The sequence below is a fragment of the Misgurnus anguillicaudatus genome, chromosome 18 (assembly GCF_027580225.2).
Source record: "Misgurnus anguillicaudatus chromosome 18, ASM2758022v2, whole genome shotgun sequence".
NCBI lineage: Eukaryota > Metazoa > Chordata > Actinopteri > Cypriniformes > Cobitidae > Misgurnus > Misgurnus anguillicaudatus.
The window spans coordinates 2,864,294-2,875,815 of record NC_073354.2 but is presented as its reverse complement, the minus strand read 5'-3'; the positions used below and the strand labels follow the sequence as shown (position 1 = coordinate 2,875,815).

Here is an 11,522-nt window from a genome sequence, read left to right as displayed (position 1 = left end):
CACAAGGTGCATCTACATGAAGATTAAGCCAGAAAATAACAGAAACCAATTGTGAAAACAATTCATTGAGGCAGCAATTTCATTTAAATGTATGATTTTGTATTAAAATTGAAGCTGGAATCCTTTGCCTATGTATAATAAATCATTTGTGAAGATTAAATGATTTTATAATGCATTTTAAATATGACTAAATATAAAATCAAAATGTTAAAGTGATAGTTCACTCCAAAATGAAAATTCTGTCATAATTTACTCACCTGTTTCAAAGGTTCAAAACTGATCTAAACCTGTATAAATGTCTTTTGTTCTGTTGAACACAAAGTAAAGTATTTTTTAATCAAGCAGGGTCTGTTTGTCATCTATTAGACATAGTGGTTGTATTATGACATATGAAAGTTTCTGTCGGAAATATGATTTCAACTGTAATAGGTCTACATTCAAATCCATATCAAAAGCGATACCCAATACTGTTATTTGTCTCATCAAGGGAATCCTTTCTTATTCCATTCCTGTTACCCCATATCTTCCAATGCTGTTAACAGAAGGTTGTAATTTTAAAGAAATGTCTATATCTAACAAAACCATAAGAACTATTTTTGACAACATTTCTTATCCTCTTGTAATGTATAGAAACTCAATTCTACAAAGTTTTGAAAAAGAAATTGTCCTTTTGTTACGTACAAATTACCTTAAATTTCCCTTGCCTCCCAAAGTAAAAGAGATTCATTTTAAAATTATAATGGTGTTTATCCATCCAGTGAATTTGTACAAAAAAGATTCAGAATTGTAACAAAAAAATGTAAATGTATTTTGTGATGATAATGAAACCACTGAACATTTATTTTACTACTGTGTCAATGTTGACAAACTTTGGCTGGATGTTTATGACTGGCTTCACCAAAAAATACCTCATCTGGAAAGATTTTCCTCACAGGACATCATATATGGACTGATTTTGGACAATAAGAATAATGAATACTTGATTAATAATGTACTCATGCTGGTAAAATTCTATATACACAAATCTAAATATATGAACATTAAACCTACATTTCAGGCATTTCACAATGATTTTGTTTTCTTTACCAAAGCCCTTACTATTATGCAGAATAAAAATGGCACTAAACTTTTCTCCATTATTAAGGAATATGATTTAGATCAAAAGCCCTAGCTCTTAATTTTGATGTTGTTTATTTATTAGTTGTATTGTTTTTGTTTTGTTCTATTTTGTTTTCCTTTTACTTGAAGTATGCGCCTGTTCCCTACAATGTAATGTGAAGGTATATTGTATATTGAACTCTGGTGTCTTGTTGTTTGTACATGTACATTTTGAATAAAAAATAATAATAATAATCAAGCAGGAACCAGGACCAATATCAGCTGTTCCGGCTTACGTTTGCACATTGTCTCTATGCGCCACCTAGCGGTAATCTAGCGAACAAGTTTTACTATTGTTAAAATGGGTCAAAACACTTGGCTTGCAGCAGAGACTAGAGGTGTGAATCTTCACTGGTTCCTCGATTCAATTCGATTCCGATTATTAAGTTAACGATTCGATTCAATTCGATGTTACGATGCATCATGATGCATCACGATGCATTGCATCCTTTTTTTTTATTACTGCACATTGCTACATTTATTTTGATGAATGTAAGAAATCAAATACAGTATTTGAACTCCTTTTTATTTTGTTTTCTTCAAGAAGTATACTAAAGTATACTACTTAATAGGAAACAAGACAAACTTGTTCTGTAAACAGCAAACAACAGCAGCATTTAAAACTAAAACATTAGGAAAAACTAAAAGTGCATAATACTTTCAATTAAAGCATTATCAACACTTGCATTCTTTAGCAGCTCGGGGTGAAAACGGTTAACGTGGTTTCTTAGATTAGTGGTATTGCCTACATATTTTATTTGTGCATGGCAGGCTTTACACACAGCGTGTGTCTTGTCCAGTTCGTGCTTACCAGCATGTTCATAGAAGCCGAAATGAGCCCAGACATCGGCTTTTAAAATACCCGGTGCATTTTTTATCACTCGTTTCTCACAACTCTCTGCCATTTTTTTCTACCGCCACATACCTGTACCCGACGAATGATGTCAGCAGGCTATAATCGATTATGGGTTATTACTGCATCGATGCAGAATCGTCCACCCCCGCATCGCGATGCATCGCACAATCGATTAATTGTGACACCCCTAGCAGAGACCGTTTATTATTTATGAATGTGATAACTGTGTTACCATTAACATAATTACACAACTTTTTATATCAAATGAAACATGGTTCAAACGTATGGAGTCAAGTAGTCTATGTTTTAGACAACAATCAGCCTGTTAGTCCCTGAATAACTGCTTTGCCAAAGAGAGAAATTCATGCTGAAACAGTCAAAAACATTTATTGATAGTTCAGAAGACTTATTCTTGTTACTAATTTGAAAGGATGTTTTTACTTAAAATATGCATTTATGCCTTTTTAAATAAAGAGTCCTATTTAAATATAGGACTCTCTGTTTAGTCTTTACAGCAGACATTCTAGAAACAACATTTAAACACAGCAAATTCATCCCGCTTCCTTTCTATGGCTGATAATAGAGAGTAAAAGGGTGGTGCTTGTTTTAGTGCAGGTAAATATTTTTGTCACACAGCATTACTACCAACTCCAACACACTTCTGTTTAAAATTCAGACATTTGTCAGACTACTCTTTTTTTTCCTCGGAATCCTCTTTGGATGGTTTATAGGCACCATGCAGAGTCAAAATACATAATAAAATATTCAAATTCAATATTCATATTCAACTGTTTATTAGAAATCTATATTTTAGATTTATTGGGTCATGCAGAATATGACAATATCAATCAAATGTTCCAGTTTGTATATAATAAAATTAATTTGACTAAAAATTGCCTTTTACTAACTCCAGTTGTATGTTTTGTGTCATACAAGTTCTATGACACAAAATCCCGAAAAAGCCCACATTACAAATCATATAGTTTACTGTATATGTAATGTACTATAGACGGGTTGCACGGCGACGTCACTAACTGGTTGCGCGCGCAACCGAGGGGCAGAAAGAAGAGAAGTGCATTGTGTTGTATGCTCGTAGCGGTGTCTGTAAGTCAAAATGCCAAGGAATTGTTGCGTGGAAAATAGTACCAACAGAGTCAGTGCTGGGTGCCTGATGTTAACATACCAGTAGATGCGACTATTACGTTACTAGCATTATAATTATAAAATTATAATTCATACATGTATCACAGTAAAACTGCAAAAATAAAGACAGAAAAACAGATCCAACTAAAATCAAGTCTTATTTATATACAAACAATAAAGAACGCTTCAATAATTAAGGTTGTTGCAGTAGCAGATCAGCTCACCAATCGGGCTTTCTGCCCCCTGGATGCGCGCGCACCCTGCAATGTTTGTAAACTTGCAACCCCTCTATAGTAATGCTATAGTATTATATCAATTATAGCCTACTATACTACTTGCTATTATATTCATTTACTATTATATACTATATTTTTTTCATGCGGGAGTTATCAAATTATTTATGATAGACGAAATATAAAAAATGCCTGTTATGGTCTAAGTTGTAAAGTTTATTGTTGAGAAAAATGTAGTCCCCATAATGGACATTTATTTGCATTTTTTAATTGTGTAGTAATGTATATTTAAATATAATTCATTAAGGGATTTTTTTTCTATTTGATCCTTTTGGTAGGTCGTAAACACCTAACCCCTGCCTGACCTCCGGAATGCAACGATTAAAATAACCGGAAGTCTTGTGGACTTTTATTTTGTGTTTGTGTATGTACACACAAACGTACCTTCCGGAAGTTAATAAGCAACTGTAATTGTCAAATGACAGTCATGCGATGATGGAGTTTATTTGTTTGACAGTTTTATAATGCAGCTGGTTTGATACTGCGAACGTTACAAATGTAGGTCAGTGACGGTCGACCGCTTACCTGCGAATCGCGTCATCGCAGCGTTTGTAGTTTTTCCGTACACGACAGCGCGAGAACCGTGTGCTGTGCGTCGTTCACGCTCGGTGTCATGCCTCCCCGTGAACCCGTACCGAAAAAGAAACACGTCCGATTTGCCAGAATGGAAGAGGACAACGACGAGCAGGAGGAAGACACACTTTTCGACAAGCGGAAAGACGTTAGGAAAGGACTGAAAAGCGCCCTGAAGGGGGCTAAAGGTGTACTGAAGATGGGGTCTGTAAAGATTGATATAGTTCAACCCGGTCGGAACCAGAGCGGCACTGGGGCATGTTGGCGTTGGCTGGTCAGCCTTGCGCTCTTTGCATCGTTTCTTGGGCTGGTGGGTCATGTTAAGTTAACTTAGTAGAAGATAGATCGATCAGATCCGTTCAACATATGATAGGGATCATCTGTCCTGTTTATGGATGTCTGTAGTAGCCATTTAACTCATACTACCAGTTGTATATAAACAGACATAATGGTGTTAAAACAACATTTGTCACAACTTCCTGTTCGTCTTACAGTATCCTGGTAAAACAGGATCATTTGCATAAAGATGCAGCAGTAGTGTAACCGGGCCGACAGGTTAACCAGGGCTTCAGTACCATACTGCAGTGATTTCAAGTCTGTTTAATCTTAAATTACTACCATGCTACGTATAATGCTGTGTACAAGGTACTACGTCTCTGTCTCTTTCTCCCCATTTAAAAAAGTAAAATAAGAAATATAACCATTTAAAAAAACAGAAAAAATGATTATTTCTGAAACCAAGTGTATTTGCAATTATATAATCCCCCTTAAGCAGTTTTATGTGTAGTCTTATAATCTAGTGTTTGCCAACCATGTCCTTTGAGTCACACCTACAGTACACATTTAAGTGCCCCCTTAAACAAACACCTCATCCATTTCATTGCTTTTAGTGCTTCAGGACCTGAAATGGGTGTATTGGCTAAAAGAGACATCCAAATAGTTATGTTGGTGTGCTTGCTTTAAGAATAGCATTGGGAAATGATACTTTACAATCATATTTTACCATGACAATTCTTTAAAGTGTCTTAGCACAACATGTAAATACTGTGGTATGTTAATATATTAGCATGCAATGTTTTTTTTAGGGTATTTCCTTTGTGCTGTTTGTACTAGTTGGCATGTTTTTGTTATATTTGACAAAGTGCATGATAATAAGACGATTTGTTGGTTTTCGGTGTATTTATAGGGAATGGCAATCTCTGTATTAGGCCCTACATTTGAAGACCTGGCTACTAACGTCAACCAGGAGATCAGTAATTTGTCCTACATCTTTGTGGGTCGTTCGTCGGGATACATTGGAGGCTCACTATTAGGAGGGATCCTATTTGACTTTATGAATCCACACCTCTTGCTCGGTAAGGCCTGTGGACTGCATAGGGAAATTGTAGAAAAACACAAACTCAAGCCATCTTTAATAATTAACTTTGGTAAATTATTCACATATCGAAGAAAATATGTGTTCAACTGGTTATAGGAGTTGCTAGTTTAACAGTTAAGAATATGGACGGAAAATGCAGAGGTTCTTGGTTTGAGGAAAATGCTGTTTACTGAGATTTTGTTACTGTAATAGCAGATGACAGAAAGCTCAAAAATGGCCCCGGAGCCTCTGACCTGTAGTCAGATCTGTGTTGTATTCATATAAAGGGGAAATGGTTGAAAAAATGGCAGGCCGACAGGATTAGGTCACAGATGTTTAAATGTTACTGTACATATTTTAATCTTACACAGATTGCGCTGTTTGTATTGACACAATAATTTGTTTATGCTGATACCACGTGATGGTCCAGAGATAAGAAAAATGTATATTTACTTAATCAATTAATGGTCTAGAATTATTGTCTTTAGGCTACTAGATCGGGTTGAATGATACCAAAGTACCAAATGTATTATTTATTAATGTAATAGAGTAAAAATTATGATAATATGCTTTGGAATGTATGTTTTCCAAAGAAACACACGGATAAAATACAAAAACTTGAAAAATACTTTTAAGTAGAAAATAAAAACTCTGCTTAATAGTGACCCTAGCAACTGATCAACCCACCTGTGGTCTGTGGATGTTGGCATGAACAATCAATTTATTTCTCCTTTCTGTGTTTTTTGTCAGTCTGTAAAACGATAGCTCCGAATTCTTGTTAATCTGCTAGTACAGTCTATCGCACAACAGCTTTATCCTATTTCCACGCGTTTTTGCCGATGTCACGCTGTACTCAAATACTGCCGCTCTGTCTTTTGCCACTCAGTGGGCGTAACCGCAGTCCCTCTCGCCGACGGTGACGTCATGTGCATACCCTCTATAAACAATGCAACTCTAAAATATGGCTGCTTTGGTGACAGAAGGCCCTCCCAGTTCCAGTAAATAGAACCAATCATTATTCGATAAAGTCTGATGATTGCATGGGGGAGGGGCTCTGTACAAAGTCACATGAAGCACTTTGAGAAAGTTGTTTTTAGGTAGAATTTGGCATTGTAAAACAAAAGGTATGATACAATTGATGTCAAATTCAATTGTTGGTCAGAAATATGCTGTTTAATTGATTTGAACACGTGATTTTAAAGATATCTGAGGTTCCCCATTCAAGTATTTAGGACTTTAGTCTTGCATTAACTGCAAACATGACTGGCTGTAACTTTCCTAAAAGGACTTTCTTCGGTCAGCCATACTGGACATCCGTAGATTTTTGTCATAAAATGTTGTATTTTTCGAAAGTAATGGCATATTGCTTCGAAACTTGGTATGATTCATGGGCATCATCCTCTGAAAATACTTGCATGTTTTAGGGCTGGCACATTTTATTTAAATAACATAAAGAGAAGGAAAAAAATTTAAAAAATTGTGTGCTGAAAATCACATCAGTCACTATTTTACGCTGCTGTAACCTTATATGCATGAATAAATTCAGTACTTGTCCTTATGTTTATTGATGGTAGCCCACAGTATGCCTCTTAGTGTTTGTAGATTGTTTTAGTAATTTATTCAAATGCATATAACCACATTTCCTACATAATTAACATACAATGCAACAAAATGTTCTTTCTTGTATCTTTAAAACTGAGTAATCCTTTGTATATGACTGATTTATCCCAACAGGCTTTTCCTTACTGCTCACCGCAGTTGGGATATCTGGTACATCTTACTGTAAACAGGCTTGGCTGCTTACTGTATTGATGTGTAGTGTGGGGGTGTCAATGGGAGTTTTAGATACAGGTAAGGGCAGATTTTACACCCTATATTAGGTAGGACCTCGGGTCTCATGTGTAAAACTCTTCTGTGTAACTGAGTCTCTCCTTGTTAACAGGTGGTAATGTTCTTATACTGAACACGTGGGGAGAGCAGGCCGGACCACATATGCAAGCCCTGCACTTCAGCTTTGCTGCTGGAGCGTTTTTTTCCCCAATCATAGCCAAGTTGCTCTTCGGCGACAGTTCAGACAACAACACTATTTACCCACTTCTGACTGGCCACCCATCTAAAACTATTTCCGCCATTTTGCCATTCCCAGATACCACTCCAACATCCATGTGGGCTTATATAGTGATTGGTGCTTTTGTTCTATTGGTGTCACTCATCTTTTTCCTCCTGTACTCTTGCAGTCCCCCCACCTCAAATTGGGCAAAGACATCCCCAGGAAAGCAGAAGTTCTCCAAACACCACAATATTCTCATATTCCTGCTCTCTATGTTCTTTTTCTTCTATGTTGGAAGTGAAGTGGCATACGGCTCTTTTATATTTCCGTACGCCAAAGATTATGCCAAAATGAGCGATGAGGCGAAGGCAGCAGGAATAAATTCACTCTTCTGGGGAACGTTCGCTGCCGGCCGAGGTCTGGCCATCTTTTTTGCGGCTTGTCTGCGTCCAGGAACCCTGATCTTGTTTAGTCTAGTAGGCACAACGGTTTCATCACTGCTGCTGGTGCTTTTTAGCGACAATCACCCTATGCTTTGGGCCTGCACTGGCCTGTATGGGCTCTCTATGTCGACCACCTTTCCCAGTGGCATTTCATGGGTGGAGCAGTACACGACGGTGACGGGGCGATCAGCTGCAGTGTTTGTAGTTGGCGCAGCACTCGGTGAGATGGTGCTGCCATCCCTGCTGGGCTTTTTACTTGGGCATGTGAAGAATCAGCCTTTGCTGATGTACCTGGCACTCGGCGCATCCACCTTTACCTCCATTCTCTTCCCCGTCATGTACAAATTAGCATCGCCAGGAGGGGATGCTGTCCTGCGGAAAGCGACGGGCAGACGTCCCAAGGACGCCGATGACAGCGAGTACCGTCAAGCCCTGCTGGAAAATGTGGAGGATGAGGAGGAGCAGGAGAACGATGGTGAAGCTGACCAATGGAATGATGCAGACTTTGAGGTCATCGAGATGGACGAAGCTAACCTGATGAACTCTCCTACCAAAGCATTAATGCCACCCGATGTTGCAGCCAACTCTCTTGCTGTCCAGTCAGTTGGCGCTTCCTCAGAGTCAACCCCAACACATGCAAGCGACCCCATAACCTTGGCTTCTGTGTCTAGTGCCCTTTCCTTTTCCACAGACTCCCCTAGACGCAAATTGTTATTGTCCTTAAACAGGGAGAAGAAAGACTGATTACATCAAAGAGATTTTGGACTTAACCCGCAACTTGGCTGGTTGAATCCTTTACAGGAACTTGAGGCACTTTTTCTAATGGGATAAAAGATCACACTGACTAGTCAGTCGATTCATTTAGTGCTTTCTGGACATGTTACTTGCATGTTTGGCATTTAAACATGTAGTTGCTTGGGTAAACCAACATGAGCCAGACCAAGCATATTCCTTGCCGAAGTTGAAGAGTTATTAAATTAAATCAATATGTGGAAGATTGATTGCCTCTTTATATGGGAAATAAAGACATGTTACGATTACACTAGGATGTAGGATTTCTGTATCGCTGTCATTGGTCATGTGTTGATTAACTTACTCAGAAAACTTTGAAGAATTGCAGTCGGCACAATACATTAATCTTGTAAACTTTGAAGGCTAAAAGTTGATTTTTTTGTATAGTCAGAATGTATGAAGTCTTTAATGTAATTTTCCTGTTGTACGAGTTCACTAAAAATCTGTTTATATTCTCTATTGTAATATTTGGTTGTTTATTATCAAAATGACCATCACTAAGGTGTAACTTGTACATTTGTCGGTTAGTCTTTCAGAATCTTGACAATGTATCTTTACCAGAGATGACTTGATAAAGAAACAAGCTATTCATGTTAAATTTTTATCCATACCATCTGTGACATCTGTCAGGATTCAGTTTGTTGATCACTTATTTTTCTGCAGTCAGTTTGCTGTGAAATCTTAATGGTCAAAATCCCATAAACAAATACCTACTGTTTGTTTGTAATTATAGCATTGTGTTGCATTTTGTGTGTTGGCAGACAAGTGGCTGGGATATCACAACATCAACATTATTCCCCTTTTGCAATTTTTTTGTCAAACTGCAGTGTAAAAAAGTGCTGTAATCATATTTAAATGATTAGAGAATTTTCTATTAAATAATTTAAATAGCTGAAATGATAATTTAAAGGTGGAGTCCATGATGTTTTAAAGCCATTGTTGATATTTGAAATCACCTAAAAAAACACGCCCCTACCCCAATAGAATCTGGACCTAGACCCGCCTCATAGACACATACGCAACCCGGCAAGGATGTCGGTTAGTAGCGAGGGGCAACCTTCCGATCTCTCTAATGAAGCCAACACGGAAGTGACTTAAACTGCAATTCATCGACTGGCCGCTTGAGGCTGGCTTCAAAAGGGAGTCAATTCCCATAGACTCCCATGTTAAAAATGGCCAACTTTACAGTAGAAAATAATATGTTTACAGCCTGGTACAAAAAGTGTTTTTGGCCTATATAGCTAATTTTGCCCTTTATGACAACTGTGAGGGGGGTGAATTTTTTTGTAACTCACCCGTTTAGATTATATTAAGCCTTAAACTTCTGCATAATTAAGGGCGTGGCCGCTTGAGTGTCGGTTGAACAGCCACTGCTGTCATTAGACTCGCGCTAGGCGGGCGTGGTTTCACCTCAGCTTCACCCATGTCCCGCCTCTTTACCCATTTTCGGTTTTCCAGATGGCGACGGCAGGCACCGCCTACTTAAAGCTTCAAAAGCGATCTTCACAAACCAATGGGTGACGTCACGGACACTACGTCCATATTTTTTTATGGTCTATGGTTAGTAGACACGCTGCTTAAAGGCGGAGTCCACAATGTTTGAAAAACGCTTTGGAAAAGGAGATGGGCCAACTACCAAAACACACTTAGACCTTCATTCTGTATTACATAACAGGCTTGTTCGACTTCATGCGGCGCCGCAAGAATCTACAGCCAGATGACGTCAAAGCTAGAGGAAACAGGACAGCCAGGAGCGAATTTGAAATGAATGGCGCTAGCAGGAGTTTCATGGCAACAGAGTACACTATTCACTTTAATAAAAAATATAGGTGTGCATATACAAAACGAAATAGATGGAACATAACAGATCCCTATAATGCTATTTAACGTGTATCAGCCCAGTTATTCTCCCACATCTAAAACTCTTTCATGTCATTTCAGGGTACCTATTAAACATAAAACCCTTATACAACACGTGGAAGGTTTGTAAGGTATAAACAGTCACTTTTATTGATGATAGGTGTGTTCGACATCGGCTGCAGCTGGATGTAACCGATCGGCGAGATTAGCCGCGTTCAGGTGGGGAGGAGCTGAAAACGGAGACGTGAAGTCGGACGCGCTGTGGTTCCCGTAGTTTGCTGCATTTACGTCAGGCATGGCTGATCACGTGCCGTTTGCTTGCTTTATCACAATAAACATGATTTGTAAGATGTAAACTACATAAAAAGTGAATTATACTGTTTTGAATGTCCGTGTATGAGCATGAGTGTAACTGAAGAGGCTTACAGCATCTGTTTTTACAGGAATAAAGTTTAACATAAGCATATATTATTTAAATACCATTGTAGTGGGGTCTACGTTTTTTCATTTCTATTTCCATTTTATTTTGATGAAGATGACACAATATAACATCGCGACTACATGAAAAGAGCTTTAACTGTTATAAAAATACAGATTTGTGAGCATTTGTGGAACTGAGGGCGTGAAAATACACACGAAACACAAGTGGTTGTTGTCATGTGGTGAATCCGACCAATCGTGAAACAGCTGTGTCGTCATTACAGCCAGTGCAGCTCCTCTTCGGGAACTGCGCTGGCTAACTCAGGCGGCTGATCTCGAATCGCTCTCGCGGTACTTAAAAACCATATGACGCAGTCACGTGCCTGCAGCGCCAGCTTAAGTCGGACAAAAATACTAACCAAAATGCACTGCTTCAAGTCAGCCGCCGATCGGTCTGCGCAGCGCCGCATGAAGTCGAACACACCTATTGCGTGCCAAAAGGGCGGAGTTTAGGCTGTGTGACGTCAACTGTAAGACAGACGACAACATGCTGGTTTTGCTGGTATGCTGTTTTTTC

General features: G+C 38.4%; 1 protein-coding gene across 1 annotated transcript; it reads left to right on the top strand.

Moving 5' to 3' along the window:
• Positions 1-3,806: 3,806 nt before the first annotated feature.
• Positions 3,807-9,257, top strand: mfsd4b (major facilitator superfamily domain containing 4B). Its single transcript, XM_073855528.1, has 4 exons — positions 3,807-4,333; positions 5,210-5,378; positions 7,115-7,231; positions 7,323-9,257. The coding sequence occupies exons 1-4, from the start codon at positions 4,064-4,066 to the stop codon at positions 8,615-8,617; spliced, it is 1,851 nt and encodes a 616-aa protein (XP_073711629.1). The 5' UTR covers positions 3,807-4,063; the 3' UTR covers positions 8,618-9,257.
• The last annotated feature ends 2,265 nt before the right edge of the window (positions 9,258-11,522 follow it).